Here is a 22,330-nt window from a genome sequence, read left to right as displayed (position 1 = left end):
TAAAAATACTGTACTGTATATACCAGTGAATATCAGACCACAGGCCATGCCCAGTCATTGCTTAGTCTGATTTATTTCTAGAGTAGGTGGTATATTTTTTTGTCCTCTAGAGAAATCTGATACACATCAGATATCACTTCCCTAGTGGCGTTTCCTGATCCTCACTGCATTTTATCTTATTATAAAATATGAGAGGCTATACCCTCTACCACTATGTGCTACTTTGCAGAGGAATAAAACACAACTGTATTGTTGAGGTGCCTATTTGCCAGTAGGGGTGATCATCAGTTTTGCGTGTCTAAACAGCGTCGTCCTTCCCCCACAGCCTCTTTTTTTTAACTTCTAGCAGAAGTGCGGATGTGAGTTGCATATTGATACGGAACAGGCCGCCAAATTATTTATCTTTTAAAGCAACGCTTGCTTAGGCAATGATCATTTTGTGGCGCTATGAATCCAGAGGAGCAGACCGTAACGTGGTTAATATCCCTAGGAGTGCTCAGCTCGCCTAAAAAGAATATAACGGACCCGGAGGAGTTTCTGAAGACGTCGCTGAAGGATGGGGTCGTCCTGTGCAAATTCACGGAGCGCTTCATACCTGGCTTCACGCCTAAGGTGAGCTGCTGGTTTAACTTCAGGCAACAAATAGCAAACGATAGGCGGCTGAGGGGGGTGGAAGGGGGTTGAAAACGATACCGAGGAGAACTTCTCCCTGCGCCAGGCCTTCAGTTTTTCTAGCGCACAGTAACCCACTTGTGCCGTCAGGCTTTTATACTCGCCTCTTTTCGTTTTCTGTTGTTGTTGTTTTTTTTGGAGGGGGGACTATGCATCGAATTACACCTGCGTTTGGAAAGTTTTCAGATGTGAGATCTGGAGATGTGATTTCCTGTGAAGCTAAGAAAATGTTCCGCATTCTTGAGCCGAGAGAGTCGGTGTGAACACCCACCAAAACAGAACAAATTCAGCAGCAAGAGTGCGCGAAACACTGGACAGAGACCACAGCGCAGCACTTAAACTTCACTGACGCTTCTTAAAAACACCTTTTCCTTGACACGGTAAAAATGATCGATTCAGTAACACATGTTTGGTTGTTGAGATGCCAAAGTTGATAATGACAAATAACAGTTGCGAGACAGTTCGTCACTTCCTTCTTAAAGGCTCGGCTCTTCCCGGCGCGGCTCTCCGATGTCAAGGCAGCGTCAATAAGTGGAAACTGCCAAAATAAACCGGAAGTACTAAATACTCTCCTTGTAACGTTAACATTTCTTCCTAATATGTTGTCTTTTCTCATTTGTTGTTATACACTAAACTTTACTTACAAGCAGACAAAGGCCAAACGTGTCGTAATGTTTGTTGTTAAAAAAGTTGGGACACGGCCGCTGGTTAGAATTTTATTTTGAAGTTTAGTGAAGTGAGCGGATGTTGTGCTTAAGTCTTTTTGTTTTGACATTTTCGTGGTGCTAATGGTTATGTTTGCATGAAGGAGACTAGGAAGAATCCACAGTTATTTTGTTAACTGTAGGTTTCCACAGTCCGATCACTACTATACTGTCTCTTGACCCGGTTGTATGTGTGGCTGAAATGACAGTACCTGCGGCCCGAAGCACCACAGAAGTGCTTGTGTCAGATGTCGACCTGACACACTCAACCGAGGGATTTTTTTAATGTTTATTTCGTGTGTGTGTGCGTGTGCTCAGTATTGCCAGGAACCAAGAACCGAAGCCGAGTGCATTTCCAACATCAAGGAGTTTTTAAGAGGATGCTCGTCCTTGAAAGTGGAGGTAAGTTTCATGCACACAGGGTAACGATGTTTTGACATGAGCTGACCTTTCCTCATCTCCTGATTTCAGTCTCTTAGCCCACTGCAGTTTGCACAGAGGACTTAAACACACTCTTGATTGTGCTGGGATCTGCTTACCCTGCTGACATATGTTTTCCTCACACGACCATGTGGAGTGAGACACACTAACAGGCATGCTGTCAGTCACTGCCACTGACCAGACACTGGCTTTTATGACTAGTGCCTCTGTTTTCAAATTGCCACAACTTTTCATCAGCTTGCGAGGAACAGTTTACTTCCTTGTAAGTTCATTTTCTGTTTCATGTTACTGGGCCTAAAAAAATACAGGCCTGCCATGTATGCAGGCCTGTCCTAATATTGGAAAAGGGGCAAATCACTTGCAGATGTTGGGAGTTTTTTCTGTCTCAGTACCATCCTGTTTGTGACTGCCACAGTGGACAGCAATTCCTCCTTCTGGCTTTATAAATAATCTTTTTTGGTTTCTTTAAACAGCTAATTGAGTCATCAAACCTGGCTCACTGCAAAGTGAAGTGGTTCAGTAGTTCTGCCCAGCTGGCTTGTTATGTCTGGGAGGTCCCCTTTGCTTTTATCCATCAGCCCTGCCCTAGCCCATAATTAGACGTTTTGCGGCCAGCCAGTAGCTCATGGGCAGAAGTTTTTGGAGAGCCACTGACAAATGCATCAGCTCGGGGATGTCTGTGGAGCTATGACGAGCCCTGACCATCCTTTGGTTACTGATGGGATCAGTGTTGGAGAACTCTGCGTCTGGTTTTTTGACATTGAAAATAGTGCCTTTTTGTCCTGTGACTGTATAAAGAGAGCACTCATACTGCTTTCACTTCTGCCCTCAGATGCAGAATGGGGAAGTGCCATTTACTGTTCAAGGCCCCAGATTTTTTTTTTTTTTGTTGCTATGCTTTAAATTGCCAGACATGATTCATTTGCATCAATTCTATATACATTACTGCAGTCATTCAGAATAGTATGTGCTCATAACAACAGTCAAGGTCTCAGTACTGGTGATGAATGACCTAATTATACTTTTATTTTGTTTTATCAGGGCAAAGGGGTTTCTTCAGTATTTTCTGCTTTTGATGCCTGTTGTGTTCCAGCGATTGATTTTTTTTTTTTTTTTTTTTTTTAACTTTATGAAAACTGTCATCAGTTGTCTACATTTTTGTAATTATGTATATCTCTCATCATATATCCAAAGATGTAATGGTGACACTCTGAATGATGATGTACGCAACACATGGCCAAGGCTGTACTACTCAAACTCTATATTTAAGATGTTTTATTTAAAATGTGAAACCTTATCTGCTGAAGGAAAGCAGATAGCTGTCTGAGACAGAGCGAGCAAGCAGTGTGCCTGTCAGTGTGTGAGCATCTACAAATGCTAATGACTGTAGTACTGTCAGTTTTATTGCGAACTGCTAAATCACGAAATATGGGTCACGCTTACCGTGTCAGTTTTCATCTGTCTAATTTCAATCCCTGTGTGCGTTTCACTGTGTGTACTTTTCTATTGCTTGTGCTACATCCAGGAACGAGCTTCTCTCCCCCTCTGTGCATTACTGCTCAGATAGTAGTGCTTGTAGTAATGTAGTCCTTTTTCACATGTGATGGATTCCAGAATTTATGAACAGATTTTTGGGGGGTTTGTTGTTATTATTGTTGTTGTTGTTATTTTGGTGTAACTGAATTCTTCTGTTCTTTTTCTATCCAGGGTTTTGAACCAGAGTGGTTATACACTGGTGAGAATTTTAGCAAAGTACTGAACACTCTGCTGGCTGTCAACTTTGCCACACAAGGTAAGACCTTTGACTCCCCTAATGAGTTGAATATTTGTCATCACTTAATTGTCATCTCTGAAAGTAGAGAAATAAAAAGAGTGAGTAGTAGTTTTAGTTTTACATTTCAGTATTCTGATGCATTAAAGCAAATGAGTATGTAATGCCACAAAGAAAAACATGAATTCAGTTTGTTTGTATATATTTAAAAGACGTGCTTGTTAAGCATTCACACCTCCCTTCCTGCTTAATGCAAACATTCCCATACATAAGCTTAGATAATAAATAAACACTACACGTAGCATTTTGGGTACACTGTGATGGTGGTGATTTTGTCCAAGCAGCCATTCTACATCATGATTTGGGTGGCTCAGCCGTGAGCAGCTGGGATGGCAGTGTGTGTTTGTGTCATGCTGGGTGCTGTGTTCACTCATGTGCATCCGTAGCTTGATATACCCCGAATCACGTTCTGCTTTGTTCATTTTTTTTTTTCTTTTTCTGCACTTTCCGAATAAGCTCCTGTATGAGTCTAAATGCATAATGCAGCTGAATACCAGTGAATGCCTTTTAGTCACACACATACGGCTGTTTCTCAACTGCATTTCTCCAATGAGGATGCAGCATAAAATGTTTCGCAGTGCAGCAACTCTTCAGCAGTTTGGGACAAATTGCTTAGCTCGAGAGTCCTTGTTTGGGGGTACTGACAAGGTAATACCAGTCTCCCTCCAGTTTCTCCTCTGCCAGACAACCAACAGCAGAATTATTTAGTCAGGGTTTTTATACCAGTCCACACCTCTGCATTCTTTTTAATAGATGAATAATGTTCCAGGCTATTTGAGAACATCTGTGTCCTCCCTGTATATAAACAGTGTAACGGGACATGTGCTTTAGATTGTTCTTGAATGACAGTGAAGCCGACGCGTAGTATTAGCTCTGCTGCTAATGATGAATGATTGACTAGTTTGCTGATTATGTTTTCTGATTAACTGATTGGTTTAGAAATGTTAGCACATTGTGAAGACAGCTATCACAGTTTGCCATAGCTTGTTTTGACTAATAGTAAAACCCCAAACATTCACTTTACATTAACAGACAAAGTCACCTGCTGCACTTTTGTTTTGTGATACATGGCACTTTGTTAATGCAAGCTCAACCTCTAATGTGCAGATGCAAATGAAGCAGATTAGTCACATATTAGTTAATATGATCTAAAATAAGAGTGAGCCTCTTCCAAGCCTTGTTTTGCTTATTCATATCTGTGCTCAGCATTTGTGTTTGTTTAGGTTACATGCTTTGAGCATTGCCTGTGGACACAAATACATAACCTCACAGCTTAACTGACAGAAGGGCTTGTTAGGTTTCTCTGTATGTTTCCTTTTAATTGTGTGTGTGTGTTTGTGTGTGTATTTGGGGGGCAGTTTGTGGGATCCATGAGGTCTATCAGCAGTGGTCTGTCCCACTGCTTTCAGTGTCCTTTTCATCATATTGGTTATGCCTCACTGTGATGCACCCTGATGTCTCAACATATGGAAAACAGTAGGGAATCTCTGTCCTTTTTCCATCACATCATACATTTAATACATTTCAGATGATGTGCTGATTTAGGAATAAGCGGGTATAGATGATGGATGGATGGATGGATGGATGGATGATGTGCTGATAAGAGTGCATGAATAATGTTGTCACTTTTATAGCCTCTGAGCTAACGTCCTTATTGGATCTAAACCAGAGTGTATTGGTGAGTGCACCATTTATATATCATTTATATTTTTTGTTCTTTTGTAATTTGCACAAAGATTAGATAGTAGGCCCAGCTGGCATCCACTTGTTGGGGACTCTTCCGTTAGTTTGTTTCTGCTTGTTAATCTGTAAGAGGTTGCAGGGCTGCCATGTGTCACTTTTCAAGTGAGCGCTGGCAACAAAATTGATACCTCCATCAGTGCATCTCAAGGATTGCACTCACCCTGCAGGGCATCTGGCATCCACCGACCCTAAATCTTCTTTTCTTTTACTGCAGTGGTTCAGCTTTGACACCATAGAAGGGTTGGACGTCTGTAACATAAATTTAATTTTGATTTTCTCCACAAGCCACGCACTAGACCTCACTTCAGATAAGAGAGAGGGGTGGAGAAAATTATGTTAAATACAGTATATGTCAGTCAGAATCAACATATTTGCTGCAATAACTCTTCATGCATGTTGCCTTCATTTTTTTATGCTGCTTGATCTTTTTTTTGGAGCTGTGTGCCAGTTTTGGTTAAATCAGATGAATCTGTCAGGCACTGTTAATGCGTGGCCAGAGAGTGTGTGTGGGGGTGTGTGTGTGTGTGCATGCATATTCATGGTCCTGAGGCTGCGCAGAGCACTGGACCATACTCACATGATTTATCATGTTGTCAGCCCCAAGGTATGTGCACCTGCATCAGCTGTGATGATGATGTGTGTATTTTCAAGGTAAAGTTATGCAGTGTACCTGATGAGAACAATGCATGTTTAAACATCAGTGTAAATGAAGTACCTGAAGCTTTCCTCTGTGTGTGTCCTTAGACTGTGCTGGTCAAAGGTCATGTTCGCAGTCCGGTGCTCCCTCTCCTAGTCAGTCGACATCTTCGCACACACTTTCCTCTGCCAAATCCAAAGGCTCTCTGCGTAGGCAATCCAGATCAGTGGTATGATCTCCTCCTCTCTGTCTACCTGTCAATTTTCCGCATTTTGCACATTTTTTTATTTGATCATTTACTATTTATTTACCTGGATAACTACACATTTATTCCCTCACACATAAAAAATAGTACTGTCAAAATGTTACAAAGCTCTAGCCAAATATAAACAAAGCAATATTTATTCATTGCAGCATATTTATATGCATACATGCAGATATTTTTGCAGATGCACTTTATTGTGTTGCTGACTGTTTCTAACAGGAGATGTCTGAGAACGGTGGCGGTGGGCAGCTGATGGTGAAGGCCCGCTTCAACTTCAAGCAGAACAATGAAGATGAGCTGTCGTTCAGTAAAGGTGAAATGATCCTTGTGACGCGGCAGGAGGAGGGAGGATGGTGGGAGGGCACGCTCAACGGCAAGACAGGCTGGTTCCCCAGTAACTACGTCAGAGAGGTCAAACCCTGTGGTGAGTGGGGTCATGAATGCATGGCGCTGGTGGTGTTAGCAATTTCAAAACTTTGTTACAAACATTTTTGGATGATATACACAAAATATTTTTGTTAAACCTGCATGGTAATTTGCATTTAACACCTTGACAGTGGTGTCGTGGCATTAATTATTATTATGAATTAGTTCTGCAATTATGAATTCTGAGGAATTGACCAATCCTTGTTGTTTATCTCCTCTACAGAGAAGCCAGTGTCTCCAAAAGGAAGTCAGCTGACCAAAAATTATTACAGTGTGGTGAGTGTGTGTATGTGTGGGACATTTTCAGATGTGTACCTGCATAAACATTATACACTTTCCTTTGGTCAAAATTCACATTTGCTTGCTTTTGAAAAATAGATGGCTTATCAGATCAGATGTCTGGGTGGAAGGTGGCAATGAGAAAATATTATATTTGAAATAGTGTAATTTAATCAGTCTTTTAGATAGCCGAGGAAAATGAGTTGCGATCTGTAGAGTGATGGGTTTTACTTTGATATTACAATGCTTTATAATCTTCAAATCTGAGTGTCTTTGATTGCCATATTACAGTTTTATTACATTTTCTTAACTAAGTCAACAAATAGGTAAATTTCATTTCAAATGACCCTTTATGACCACTTTGACAATATTGAAGTATTGTGGACTAATAAATGCAAAAAAAAAAAATCTGATTTCCCAGATTATTAATCAGATCTACCAGATTTTATTCATTTTTGGGGAGGAATACTAAATGAAACCTTTATTGTGCTGATTATGCTGCTTTTGCAGGTGGTACAGGACATCTTGGAACATGAGCGGGAGTTTGTCAAAGAATTACAAACATTGCTGAGTTGTTATCTGCGATCCCTGCAAGCCAGCGACAAGTAAGAGCAATGACAAAAAGATGTGATGGCTCCATTAAAGGGCAAAAGATATAAAGTCAAAGGGAAATGTGGATTACCGGGGAAACCTCTTTTCCACTTTCATCATTGAAAATTATTGACTTTAATAGTTAACTTTCTTTTAGCATGGATGTTGTCGGACTGTTGTTATTGTCTCTGCTTATGCTACATATGTATATATTCAGGCTGAGCACTGCAGACAGTGCCACCCTGTGTGGAAACCTGGAGGAAATCCTCACCTTCCAGCAGGGACTGTGTGTGGCTTTGGAGGACTGCACCAAGTAAGTCATGCACTGGTGGGAAAACACTGACACATGAAACTACTGGAAATAAGTGGCTACTTTTAGGGAAGGAAAATGTGTTCATACATATAGGAGGGTATGGTATGCTTTGAGAAATTACCTGTAAGAACTTGTGCAGTCTAAAAAATAGCACTTAAATTCTTAAAATAAGTATTTCAACTGTAATTTTATCATTTTGAGGTTTAGGCCTCAAAATACAGGGATGGATAGAAAAGGAAATGTCTTCATTTTGACTGAAATGCAGTTTAAGAAATCGTAAGATATTATGGTTCTGTGGCTTTCTTTCACTTGTTTGGAACAATATGATCATTACACACATTTGACTTTGTGTCTTTCCATATTTGTCTCGCTTCCATCCTATCCCATCCCTGCTTTTTCCTCACTATTTTCACTTCTCTGACCTTGTTTCTGTTGCTCCAATGTTGCAGAGTCCCAGAGGGCCAGCAGAGAGTGGCTGGCTGCTATTTAAACCTGATGAGTCAGATCAAGACTCTGTACCTGGCTTACTGCTCCAGCCACCCCTCAGCTGTCTGCATCCTCACCAACCACAGGTCAGTGTACACAAACATGCAAAGACATACAGTACCACGCCAGGTATGGCCTTGCTTATGACTCACAAAAGTCACAAGGGTAAAGTGAGAAGAGCAGTGAAGATTGTTAGTCTTTGTGTTTCATGGCAGCTGCCTTAAGCCACATGCAGTAATTCTGAATAATGCAAAGTATAGTAAGTATAATACAAAAGTGTAATATAAGCATGCAGGTTGGAATTCCCACAAGGATTTGAATGAGATTTTTTTTGTATAGGAACTGAGAAAAAAACAACTAATTTCTGTTGCCTAAAATGATCATTCTTCTTTTATCTTATCGTATTTCCAAACTGTCAGACTTTTTGATTCCCACTGCACGGTGATTAAGCCGATGAGCGCTGTAATATAGCTTTCAGCCACAGGGTGTCAGGCGTCCCATTTGCAAATGACCAGGAGGCTGAAGTAAGTCTGAGTAGCTCCACCGAGTCCCCTGTTTACTGAACGTTTCCTTCAATCCAGCTGTTAAAAAATGCATCATTCTCACTGAGTGAGATTTCTGTATTGCATCGATGACTTTTGCAATAACTGTTCGTGGTGCAGGTTAAATAATAAAAATGTGGGTGATTTAGAAGCATATTGTCAAGTTGTATAATGTGTTTTAAAGTTGAATTACACACAGGAAGCTGACTGTTGACAGGATATATAGAGTTGTGGTTATGATGACAGGCAACCAAGGCGCTTTTTCACAGTAAGCACATTTGCATTTCAGTTGCAAGAGTGCATTTTATGTTACTTTTAGATTTACCTGATGTTGCCAGTTAGTGTTGCTACAGGATATGATATGATTGAAGTTTTGGATCTTTCTAAGCATGTTTGCAGTGAAGTAAACATGCTCCAGTTGACAGCAGAATTTTAAAAACCATATTGACACCAACCGTTAAGAAGTTACAAAATACTGTAACAGCATTAGTGGTTTTAACAGCGGTGACAGATAAATGGAAACCTTGTGGTTGCATTTCAGTTTAACTAGCGATAGGTTGAAGTATTTCTTTCTTGGATTTGCTCTTACACAATCTGAATTCAGTACCAATATTACATTCTTACTATATTTTATTACAGAAATTAGTTTAGCATTTAATTGTATTTTGCTATACTTGGAAACAGTTACCTTTGTCTAATGTGGCTTTCACTGTTTTTATTTTAGAATACGTTTTAGACGAAAAAGTGTAATTCAACTCTCGGGTCATCCTGACCTGAACCTGCACAGTCAGGGTACTCCTCTGTACTCTGTAGTTTATTCCCATAGAAAAAACCATTACCCTCAACTGTACATAAAAAGGATGTGTTTGCATGTGTTTAACAGTGAGGAACTAGACAAATTTATGGAGAGCCAGGGAGCAAGTGCTCCAGGAATCCTAACCCTGACAACCAGTCTCAGTAAGCCCTTCATGAGACTCGACAAATATCCGACCCTGCTACAGGAGCTGGAGAGACATGTGGAGGTAAAGGCGCAAATATCTGAATATGTGTTGACACAATATATAATAAAATATTGTACTTTATATAAAGAACTGAAAATATTAAAATGTTGTATTCACATCTCCTTTGTACATTTGTGTCGCTAGAGTATAGTTAGTTTTTACTGTTATATATTTTGACGTGATTAACCTCCAGTACTTGACCATGAATACCTTATAAACACAAATCGGAAGCTGCGACCCTGATGAATTTGTGTCTCACAGTGCATCTTCTTGCTTTAAGATTCATAGCACAATGCTTTGATTTAAGTTGCTGTGTGTGTTGTTCTCTTTTCGCCACAGGAAGCCCACCCAGACTACCCTGACATTGTGAAAGCCACAGCAGCATTTAAGAGTCTAGTGGTAAGCATGGACACCCATAGGGCTGATGATTAAACTAGACTTAAATTTTATTATCTTTGATTAAGCCTTAAATAGGGAACAAGCCTCACTTTAACAGTTCAATTACTGGGCTGTAAATGCTCTGGATTATATTATTATACACACGTTTTTTTTCAAACATTTATTTCAGCAAACAAATTAATGACATGAAAATGCGGCTGAAGTAACAAGTAATTTCTCTTCAACGTTTCTCATCATCATTTCTGCTGATAATGAGCTGATTAAAATAGTCCAGTTAGCTCTTTAAGCGCTTTCTATGATTTCTACACTCAAATATCTACAAATTTCACTATCAGGCACCGCTTTGGTGAAAGCTTAATGAAAGTGTTTGAGCTTCGTCTCTGTTGCATGTTGAATGATCATGTTGTTCCTACAGTGGGTGTCAGCTGAAATGCCATTTTAGAGGAGTTGGATTAGAAACAAGCAACCGCCTTACACCTGAGTGAACAGTTTCCCCTGCATAGCCCTGAGTTCCTATCAAGAATAGATGCGGTGACTCACACACATTTCTTCAGTAGGGCTGCACAGGAAAGCATGAAACAAAAACACAATACTATAGTAATTTGCAAGTTTCATTTTTTTTTTTTTTTTTGTGTGTGTGTGTGGTTGAGTGGGTAGACGCTGGAGAAATGTTAGTTATGTCTCTGTAGTGCTCATCCTCTAAAACCTCTTTTTTGTATAATGTGCAGTGGAAATGGCAGATGTTGCATTGTCATTTTTCCTGTTTGAAGCGGGAGAACCCCTGTCTAACACCTGAAAAAATACTACTTTATTTTGCAGGTTACTTCTATAGCTGTGACAGAAAAGATAAAAACACATACTCGATGAATATCAGAAGAAAACAGTTATGTTTTCTAAAGCCATGTGCATGGTGGAAGACAAATTTCCTGAAGTTCAGTATTATCTAAAAGTCATAAAAACACAAATGTTACTTTTAACATTAAGCAAACACTTATTTTGTAAAAGTAGGTATCAAATGTTTGACACTGTGGAACTTCAACTGAAAACATTTAGCAGTCTATAACTCAAAGATAATTTGTCCAAAACAGTACTGTGTGTAATTTCCAGTGAATTATGAAACTTTTTGTCATCTTCATTGGCTTATATACTGTGTGTGTGTGTGTGTGTGTGTGTGTGTGTGTGTGTGTGTGTGTGTGTGTGTGTGTGTGTGTGTGTTTAGACACAGTGCCAGGAATTACGGAAGCGCAAGAATTTGGAAATCCAGATCTTGTCAGAACCTGTGCGAGGCTGGGAGGGAGACAGCATGAAGAGCCTGGGTCATGTGGCCTATATGTCCCAGGTTCACGTGAAAAATGGGTCCAATGAGGTGAGAAATGTTTTGAGGTTTGATGCAGTCCAGGATGACTATCAATTGTCACCTTCTGCATGTCATTAGAAAGCATAAGAAAAGCTGTTATTTTATTTAATCCATTACTCAACTTAATATCTGCTTTATTAGACATAGAGACAACTGTTAGAATGTTTCTGTCTGCATCTTTTCCATCTCCAAAAGACTTCGAAATACTTTAGCTGCAGTCAGTGCTTGTAACAATAAAATGATCATATATATTTCGTACGTCCCCTGTTCTCTTACAGCAAATATTAGACATGTACATGATATAATTTTACATGAAAAATATGTTCTAGGGTTCCCAGCCTCCCCCAGCACCTATGCACCATGTGTGCTAAAAATGTTCCTCCATTTAACCTTGTCACTTATTCAGTATCCCCCTCAAGTGTCAAAACAGAAACCTGTGTAGGCTGTATGTAAGCTTTTTTGTGTGGTTCCTGCGTTGGGGTCGACTTTTATGTGGTAGTTGGAAGAAAACCCCAGATACACATTTGGATCCACCATGTTTTAATCACTGCTTAAAGCTTTCCAACCACCATATACTGGTCCCTGTGTTTGTAACGCGACTCATACTTCTTGTCAGCTCAGCCTATTTTTTGAGTGAGAAAGCTGGTATCTAGTTGCTAACCTTAGCTCAACTAAGCGTCAGCAACAGTGATGGTTTTGCATCAGTGGGCGAGAGAGAAACTGGTAATTGGTGTTTGAGCAACAAAATGAACCAGTTTAGCTGCAGCCACTTTCCTTTCTGTGACAGTAAGAAAGCAGTGGCTACGCATGAAAGCGTTTAACCAGCCAACCTGCTGCAATACATGTCTGCATGAACTAGCAGTTCACCACATCAACCACATCTTTTTTGTCTCTGTCTTGCAGGAAAAAGAGGAACGCTATTTGATGCTTTTCCCTAATGTGTTAGTCATGCTCTCTGCCAGTCCTCGAATGAGTGGCTTTATTTATCAGGTGAGGTACAGCATCTGATCCATTTGGGTGGTCGACCCAAATTGCAACGAAACATATTTTCTTTGTTCCCTAGTGGAATATAGCCATGCAGCAGTATTGCCATAGCTTTTAAGATTTATGTTGTTGCCCCAATGAACAGGTGGTGAGTGGAATTTCATTAGAAGCCATCAAGTAAAAACAACATTTAATATTTAAACTAATCTCTTCCCTGGATTGTATTTGGGTGTCAGAACTCTCAGAGGCCTATTTGTTAAAGCCCCAAAATCTCTATATGATATAGCTGAAGAATTAAATGACAGTTTTCATTATTGTAGTCACATAATACCAACTCATTTCATTCATTTCAGGTAAAAACAAGACATGCTACAGGTTTGCTACCTATGACGTGTCTTATTTCTTCTCTTTTTGTTTGTACCATTCAGGGAAGACTGTCACTGACAGGCACAACAGTTACAAGACATGTAGAGGATGCGGACAATGCCCAGAATGCCTTTGACATCACAGGTAATTGATATTGATCCATATGGCATTAGTTCACCAAACAGCTCTGGGACGGTGTCTTCAAAACCCTTAAGTTCTTACAGTTGTTGCTTCAGTGCCAGTTAACTAATTCATATGAAAGTGCTCTGAAAATTAGAAATTTTAACCAGCTATGAAATTGCACTCCCTGTAACCTCACCTGTTCTGGGGTTTGTACACAGTCGGTAAAAGAATATTAAACTTGCTCCACTTTTTCAAAGGACGTGACTTTTGCACCTTTGTTGATCAGGACAGTATATGACAGTGTTAAGCTTATATTTACTTGTACCTGCATTCCCGATATCAGTTGCTCTGTCTGTTGTTGGTGGTGTGGTGGTTAACACTGTTGCCTCACAGCCCAAAGTTTCTGGGTTTGAATTGAATGTGTGAACCTGAGGTCTTTCTGTGTGGAGTTTGCATGTTCTCCCAGTAGGTTTTCTCTGGGTACTACAACATCCCAAAATCCAAATGCAGACTGGGGTTAGTTTAATTGATGACTCTAAATTGCCCATAGGTCTGAGTGTGACACTATGTGTCAGTCCTGATAGTCTGGTGGTCTGTCCAGGGTGTACCCCGCCTCTCACCCAGTGTCAATTGGGATTGGCTCCAGCCCCCTACCCCTGTGACGCTCACTGAAGGAAGTGTGTTTGTGTTTATGTGTGCTGCAGGAAGCATGATCGATCGTATTACAGTGTTCTGCAGTAGTGCTCAGGAGTTACAGGAATGGCTGGAGCACCTTCAGCCCTTTTCTAAAGGAGGCAGCCCTGCAGGGACTATTACAAAGGTTAGGACACACGCATACATACAATATGAAGTCAAAACAATACTGAAAGTGAGCCATGCACTGCTGAAGTGTGAAAAACTTTTTGATCATATTCTCACCTTGAGGTGACAAACATAACTCTTCTTTCAGTACATGTATAATTCTCACACACACATTTCTCTTCCTGCGACTGTCCTATTTAGAATGTAGAAGGCAAGCCACTGAGCACAGTTGGGACTCCCACTCACCTGTCTCACCTGGGCAACCTCACCCCCATCAGTCGTGGCCCCCTGGAACCTCCGAAGATCAGCAAGCCCTGGTCCCTTAGCTGTCTGCGTCCTGCGCCACCCCTCAAACCCTCTGCTGCACTGGGCTACAAAGAGGTAGGAGGTTATAGAGTTGCACAAATAAACCTACACATGTTTGTTATCCATTTCCAGTAAGCGGACAATGCCCGCTGTGTCTGCATTCATACAGTGCGTTATTAGTCAACAAGAAGACCCCCTCCTTTACATGTCTTTTTCTCCTCCTCTCTCTACTTTATTCAGGCTTCCAGTTTTCTGTTTGACACAAACCTTTCCACCAAACACACAAATAGCACAAGTAGAGCTGATACACAAAGCTTTAATTTATTATCAGACTATGGTACTATTCAGCAGTAAAATATACAGTAGACCAACTACATGAGAATAGACTCAAGTGTCAAGTCCTTATGGTTATTAGTTTTTGGTTAGTGTTCTTTTGAAACGTCATTATTATCAGAATAGGTAGAATCTGTCGATGGGTTAGCCACCTGTGATAAAGTAGCGTTCAGTGTGTGAATTATAAACACACTCTGTGGTCACAGGCTGTCAATACCTTGTACTGTAACAAGAATTGAAAAAAACTGTCACATACATTGGATTAGCACTTCAGCACCATGCGTGGGACAGCTGGATACAGTAGATGCAGACTGAAAGGCAGCAACAAACATTGTAACACTATTGACAACATTATTATGTAGTAAACAGAATAGAGGTAGAAGAGCAACACAGGCTGTGCTATTGTTCTATTCCAGTAATACCAGCATGATCACCAAGTCTGACTGGCATTCCATTGCGCCAGTGGTTATGAACTTCTTGTCCTCGATGAGTGTTATGAGACTCACTCTTTGATCTGCGTGGGAGGTTGAAGTTATCAGTCAGCATTTTAAAACTTTCGATATACACGCACACACACGCGCGCACGCACACACACACAACCCTGCACAAGCTCATTCGTGTCCACTGTGAGAATAAATCGGGCTTGCGGGTCTCTGGGACGTTTCTGCTACTTTGCAGAGATGCATGCATAGTTTTCTGAATGCATAACCTTCGTTCTGCCAGTTTCTTCATTTATATATCATATTCATATTCTTTATATGTTCTTTATATTTATAAATAATCACCCTATGCTACATTGACGAAGAATAGGTGAATGGCAGTGTGGGTGTACAAATGTTCACCGTTAACTCTCTGTCACATCCTTCTTTCACCATATTTTTCATGCGCATTTCCCTTTTTGTCTTTTTCTATCCTGCCTCTATAGAGGATGTCTTATATATTGAAGGTAAGGTTAGCTACACCCATTTGTGTGTACTTCTATTTTTATGAGGACCACTTTGAATATTGAACCAAGGCAGTTAGACTTTATTAGGTTTAAGGTTTAAATTAGGTTTAGGTTAAGGTGAGGTTAGGGGTTATGGTTAGGCATTTAGTTGTCAGGGTTGAGGATAGGGCAATAGCCGTGGAATGCATTTTACCATTGCCTGTCCTCATAAAGATAGAAGCACAAGGAATTTGTGTGTGAGTGTGTGTGTGTGTGTGTCTGTATTTGCCCCAGTGTTGAGCTAGCATGCCATTGCGCTGTTTGCATCACTTCTCCCTCATTGTCATCTGTTGGTTTCCTGTTTTCTGCAGCCCTGCCTGTCTCTAATTCATTTCTCTCATTCCTTGTAGTGAAGGAGCCCCTCACCGTGCACAGTGTCACTAATTTGTTAAAAAGCCATTCTGATTCAGCTGTGGTAGGCATTTCTCTTAGCTGTGCTATTTTTAGAAACGTAGACAGAGTGCAGTTAAGTATTGCCATTCCGCCCTGAGCATATTTGGCTAGGTGCATCTGAATCATCAGCAGCCCTAGTATGTTGTCATGAGGTAGATTATGTCCCTTTTTAGGTCAGTTTAATGTTTCTGGAAAAACTGTTGGGAACTGCTTTTTCCATGCTTGAAGGGTAGCAGTTTAGAAGACATCACAATGATCTGCGTCCATAATTCACCAGGTGGCCTTAAACAAAACTGAGATTGAATGCTGAAGCTTTTTGTCTCAACACATTATCCTGGCATTGTTTTTTTTTTTTTTTTGCCAGGGTCTTGTTTGAAAGGATCTTGTGAATTTCTTCTTCTATGTGGCTGTAAAAACCAATAATGTGACATGAATATTACAGAACGTGTGTGCGCTGTGCATAGTGCACTACCAGTCTACCCCTCAGAAGCAGGTGGTTTGCCTGGAATGCAACCGTTCTCGTTACCAAAATTGCAGCCACTAACTTGCCACTGGGACACCACCCTACTGGAGCTCTCCTCCCACTTTGGTACACGACACCCTAGCGCACCAAACCAGTGAGGAAAGAAACTTTATGCTGCATGCCTCCATTTACATGAAACCCTGAGCCTCTTCAAAGGCTCTCAGAGACTTGATTTAGTCAGTTATTCCTCCTGGTTCTTATGAGTGAGTCTGTGGTAGGTTTATCATGATGCACCATGAATGGGTTTACCATCTTTTTCCCATTGTGTGTTTGACTGAGCTTCTCCATTCCAGCCAAGGACATGGGGAAAATGACATTATGCAAAGTGATTATTTTTTATAAGAACATGCCATTCATAAATCATGTTATCCGCACCCATGAGTACTTCATTATGACTAGACAGTTATTTTCCAGTTAGTTAATTATTCATCAAACCTCAACTTTAGAGAGAAAACAGAAGAGAAAACAGTGGCTGCTTCAGTTTTCAGATGCGTAACTCAACCCAACAATAAAAGAAGAAAGTAAAAAACCCATCACTTTTTATAGATTAATGTAAAACATTTGAACTTTGTTTTTTATAGTTTTATAAAGATTGTACACAATCATAAGTATTCTTTCTGCTCTTGTTATAACTGTAGTACCTTGGAAGAAATATGGAAATTAAAAATCTTTTTCTTTTTGTTTTGTTTTGTTTTTTTTTGTTGTTTTTTTTTGGTACAGCCTTGCTAGGCCAGATTCCTGCTGGCACAGATAGATACCTGGCTGGTTTTGTCACAGTCATCACCATATGCTTACTGCTGTGTTTGTTGATGGTATTTTGTTTGTTAATGTTGTTTGTTTATAAGGGATGTGCTTCCCTGTGAGCTTGCATTCTGTTTGGTTTGGAGCCTTGGCTTTATCGGTGTGTGTTGCAGTGTGTGTGAAGAGAGATGGACTGAATTTAATGTTGTACTCCTTCAGGACTCCAGCAAGAGCCCACGGCCCATGAAGAAGTTTTTGCCGGGCAACAGGAAGAAAGAGCGGAAGCCATCTGATGACGATGTTCAAATGAGGAAAAGTAGGAGTTTTGTCTTGCTACCATTTGCCATTTTCAGATGTTTTTAATAGTATGTAGTATGGAAATTGAGCAAAAGACCAAGTGCCTGTTCTTAAAAAAACTAAGAATGCCTAGGATCGTATTCATGATATTGATGAGCTCTGGTTATTTCAGGCACAGTTGCTCTGGAGGAGGATGCTCAGATACTGAGGGTGATTGAGGCCTACTGCACAGGAGCTAGCCTGCACCAGAGCACCACAGGTGTGGGTTTTTCCATAATGGATAAATCGTTTCTACAGTGCATTATTAGATTGCACATCTTAAGCCACTGATACAACTGTAAATCAATTTTTAAAGTTTATTTGTGTATGTATATGCAGCGGTGCGGAAAGAGTGCATCCCTCAGGTGCTTCTGCCAGAGGAAGAGAAGATCATTGTAGAGGAGATGAAGAGCAATGGACAAACAGTTATTGAGGAAAAGTATGTGCAGTATTACCTTGGAAAATATTTATTTTGTTGTGACAGTGACAAGTAGGGCTTTGTGATTAGCTGTATTTAAATTCTGATTTTCCCTGTCATTAATTTCAAAAATATGATCCTATTTATGCTATGCATTTTCACACAGAATCAACACTGGGTTTGAAGCCAATATATGCTTCCTATACAAATGTGTTAGTAAATTCAGCTTTTACATTTGAGTTAAAAATAAACATTGATATTGTTTTGCAAAGCTGACAGTATTTTCTTTGTATTTCTTTCAGGAGCCTTGTCGATGCTGTGTATGCCTTAAAGGATGAGGTTCATGAACTGAAAAAGGTGCAAACTTTTATTGCCCACTGTGTTAAATATGCTCAAACACTTCGCCAACACAGTGTGTGTAGACCGTTTAGCATGTGTCAACAACATAGGTCTGTGTCCTACTTCTTAAGTGTTGATATTTTTGTGGGTTGCAGGCTAAATGCGCCTGAGCCTATGCCGTATTATTTGGTCAGGGGCAGATATGAATACATGAGTTCAAACAAATCTAATATCTGATATAGACTTTTTTTTTAATACACATACTATCATAAAAATGAATTTATCATAATTTACAACGAACTAGTGAATGGTTTGAGAAAACTAAAAACTGGAATGTCTTTAATTTAATTTGAAAACTGTAAATAAAACATAAAAATCTGTATAGGCATAAAAAATGTAGTCAAATATACATTCTAAAAGCCACCAATAAATTATAAATCATTTTTTTTGTAATTTCTAAACATTGTATTAACATTAATTAGTTCTTTAAAATGTATGCATTTACAAAAGATAGCATGACAGTAAAGTAAGAAGTGTTCATGGAAGTCATAACGTAGTATGAGCCAATCATATGATAAATACTGTCATTGTCTGAATATTTACAGGAGAATAAATGGATGAAGCAGTTTCTGGAGGAGGAGCAGAAGTCTCGCAAAGAGCTGGAGAGAGTGGTTCGAAAATTGGCCAAGCAGAAGAACGATTGTGCTTGGGATGACAGTGGCCACTGAACACATCCCAGCAATCACCCTCGTCTTAGTGCTGTGTGTATGTGGACACATTTGTGTAATCATGCTTCTAGACGGGACAGGAGGTGTCAGGTGTGTGTGTATTTGTGTATCTGTTTACGTTGCATCTCTGTATTTCAGTCACACACAGTAGAGTTGGACTCTCTTTGACAATGATACTTGAAGTTTCTTAACTTCATATGCTGGAGTTTTGTTTGACATTTAAGCATGACAAAATCTAATCTGTCTTCCTGACCCAGCCTCAGACCTAGACCTGAGACTACAAATACACTTCCTCTTGAAACAGCTCATCTATATGAAGACTGATAAACAGATGTTTTTAATGTACTGCCTCTTGGCGACTGTCACTGTGAACACTCCGCAGCAAATGGAACAATTTTGGACCATGACAAAACAATTTATCCACTGCTACTTTTGCTTAAGTTGGAAATAGAAAAGGAGTACAAAGCCATCAAATTGATGATTTGACTGATTTTCTTCTCTTCAAATCATAACTTTTTTTTTTTCCATTGTCATATTATTTGTTACAAGGAAAATGGATTTAGCTTTCATGGGTATGTGTGATTGGATTTTTTTTTTGTAACATCTAGACATTCATATTCAAGTTTTCAGACACTTTTATAGGTGTTTAAACAAGTCAGACAGTTGAGCTTCTTATCATACACTCACTTGTTTCCAGATGCACCTCTTGACTGTTTATTTAAAAACTGCATGAATGTACAGCGTTTCTACAATATGAATTCTGCATCAGAAATGAGATAATCAAGATATTCAGATATATAGTCCAAAGCTATCAGGGATGCAGCTGCATAATAAAATAGAAAAGACCTAACATTGTATCATTTATTATATGAAGCGTACGCAAATAATGACAGAGATGTCACCCTTACTCGTCTTACTAAAATATGTTCAAGTATCATTTTAACATATTAATTACATAGCCTTGTTTTATTTTGGATTTTTAAAAAAAAAAAAAAATCCTTTATTTATTGTTCATTCAAGCATTTAATTGTGGAGTTAGAAATACTGTAGTTTAGCTGCCTTTACATCTGTCTCAAATTTTCTTAAACTACACTGATGTGTGAAGGCAGAAAATATATCCTTGTTTTAGTCAAGGCAAAATATATATATATATATTTTTTGCATCGCAATAGAGGAAAAAAGTCTTTAATAATGAGTCTGACTTGAGAACTTGAGGTTTTTTATTTGCAGCCTCCTAGCATGTTCCTGTAGTGCAGATGGAGACAGACTGAGGAAATGGTTTGTAGGTGTCGAGTAGATCTCAAATGTTTAAGTGCCTCCCGAAAGGGTCGATAAACTTAGAGAAGTTTAAGACCAGACTGGGACTAAGTGTGTGATTTATTATTGAAAGTGTCAAAGATGGTTTGTTGTACTGTTTCAGTGAGAACGGCTCAAACTTATATTGGGTCTGAAAAACAAATAGGACCATGTGTGTTATTTAAAATGCAGTCTCTTCCCAAGAACCCACAACGGTACATTTCCTCATGAGGTTGAGTGTGCTCAATATCGACACTGTTATCTACTCTCGCTGCACTGCAGAGCAGCAGTGGATTTTACTGAAATGCAATAAGTGACTGCTTTAATGACGGACCTCTGGGTTAGTCACAGAATGGTAGGCCAGGTTTGGAGAAATTGCAATAATGATAAATGAATTAACCCAATTTAATAACCAAAAACAGCCAGACCATGTTGTTTAGAAACTTCACATTTAGGCTATTGATTATGTTCCATTTGCATTTATTTAATCAAGCCTCTTGGTATTCACGCTTGTTTACAAATCACTGACCATGTCCCAATTTTCATCACCAATGATCCAAAATGTAATAATATTGCAATACTGTACAGTCCCTGTTAGGAAGTGCCATCTTGCACCTCTTGACAGGGAGTTAAGAGCACTGTGTAGGGTACAAGGCAGCACTGGTACATCTGCACCAGAGTCAATGTCTTGCCTAAGGGCACTAAAGCAAGGTACGAACTTGCTCAGGTGCTGGAAGTGATCTTGAATTACTTTTTCCCCTAGGATGTGCAGTTGGCAGACAGTTTCTCCTCAGATTTACAGACTCTGTTTCCTGTATAGATGCGTGACTCTGTCTCATCATATGTTTGTTGATAATAACGTTGTGTGGTTTTCACCATTTATTATGGGTAAGGGGGGTTTATCTCTGGTTTCAATTTGCTTATCTGAAATGACATCTCCAGACCACTGTGTATTGTTTTTGAAAGGTTGTTCTATGCAATTATTGTTGCAGATATTGTAATGCTTTGTTTTCTAGCCACTCTGTACTTTATGTTTGGTATGGTCATTCTTTTATTAAAAATTTAATATAATAAGCAGAGTTTACAGTAGCTTGTGGCATAAATTTCAATTTAGTAATGGAAATAGAAAACTGCAAAAACTGACCACACATCATGAACTGTGTCTTCCCTCATTCATACTGGAAAATCCACCAGGTTAAGCTTTTCCATGCATCATTCAGCGCATGCACGTTTTGGGAGTTTGTAGGTTGTTCAGATTCTGTAGGAAGAAACCCTTTACAGGACGGAAGGAGTGACTAGAATAGCTGACATCCTGTGAGTGCACCCCCTCTGCATCTCAACACACCTCCAGAGGTTTATACTTTCCATGCTGTTCTACTCCACCACAACACTGATATATCAGACGCTGCTAGGTTTTGCAATGAGGTGCTAACTTTAGACTTGCAGCTTTACTTTTGACTGGGTAAGGGTACGGGGTAGAACATTTGTATATTACTCATTAAGGGTTTTTAAAATGTATTAGTCACCAAGTGGGGATAAAGTTACTTGTATCTGTTTTCTGTTGAGTAAGGTGAAACCACTGATTAACAAATACTAGGTCAGATGATTTTTTTTATATTTTAACTCATATTCTATAAATAATCCCAATATTTGAAATTACTGAGCACTATATTTAAACTCAATTTGTACTGTTTCTTAGGCAACTGTTGGCCTATAGTGAATTCAGTTTTATTCTGTATAAAAATCAAAGAGCAGACTTTTATGTCTTACTCGAATTGCGTAATCCAGAACATGGTATGTTACAAGTACAATCAATTGTGTCAAACCTACAACAGGATTATGAGGTAGTTCCTATAGTTTAAAGCAAACTCTACTACCACATCTCTATTACCACATTATAATAAAAAACAGAAATTAAATATACACTGTGATTGATTACACAGATCAAACAGGTTGATTAATGATTCATAT

General features: G+C 39.4%; 1 protein-coding gene across 2 annotated transcripts; it reads left to right on the top strand.

The window, feature by feature from the left end:
* The first annotated feature begins 283 nt into the window (after positions 1 to 283).
* Positions 284 to 21,438, top strand: arhgef6 (Rac/Cdc42 guanine nucleotide exchange factor (GEF) 6). Of its 2 annotated transcripts, XM_026329711.2 has the most exons (22): positions 286 to 612; positions 1,695 to 1,778; positions 3,525 to 3,609; positions 6,136 to 6,257; positions 6,513 to 6,717; positions 6,943 to 6,995; positions 7,509 to 7,603; positions 7,807 to 7,902; positions 8,352 to 8,474; positions 9,814 to 9,952; positions 10,271 to 10,330; positions 11,550 to 11,696; positions 12,591 to 12,677; positions 13,100 to 13,181; positions 13,865 to 13,980; positions 14,163 to 14,342; positions 15,526 to 15,546; positions 17,462 to 17,558; positions 17,712 to 17,798; positions 17,918 to 18,017; positions 18,299 to 18,353; positions 18,941 to 21,438. In XM_026329711.2, exons 1-22 carry the CDS (start codon positions 448 to 450, stop codon positions 19,061 to 19,063), a joined length of 2,322 nt encoding a protein of 773 aa, XP_026185496.1. In that variant the 5' UTR covers positions 286 to 447; the 3' UTR covers positions 19,064 to 21,438. The 2 variants fall into 2 exon arrangements, with proteins under 2 accessions (XP_026185498.1, XP_026185496.1); XM_026329713.2 differs by lacking the exon at positions 15,526 to 15,546 and having other exon boundaries at positions 284 to 612.
* Positions 21,439 to 22,330: the final 892 nt, after the last annotated feature.

The sequence above is a fragment of the Mastacembelus armatus genome, chromosome 10 (assembly GCF_900324485.2).
Source record: "Mastacembelus armatus chromosome 10, fMasArm1.2, whole genome shotgun sequence".
NCBI classification, from domain to species: Eukaryota; Metazoa; Chordata; class Actinopteri; order Synbranchiformes; family Mastacembelidae; genus Mastacembelus; species Mastacembelus armatus.
Note: the sequence above shows the minus strand (reverse complement) of the source record. Positions and strands in the feature narration are given on the sequence as shown.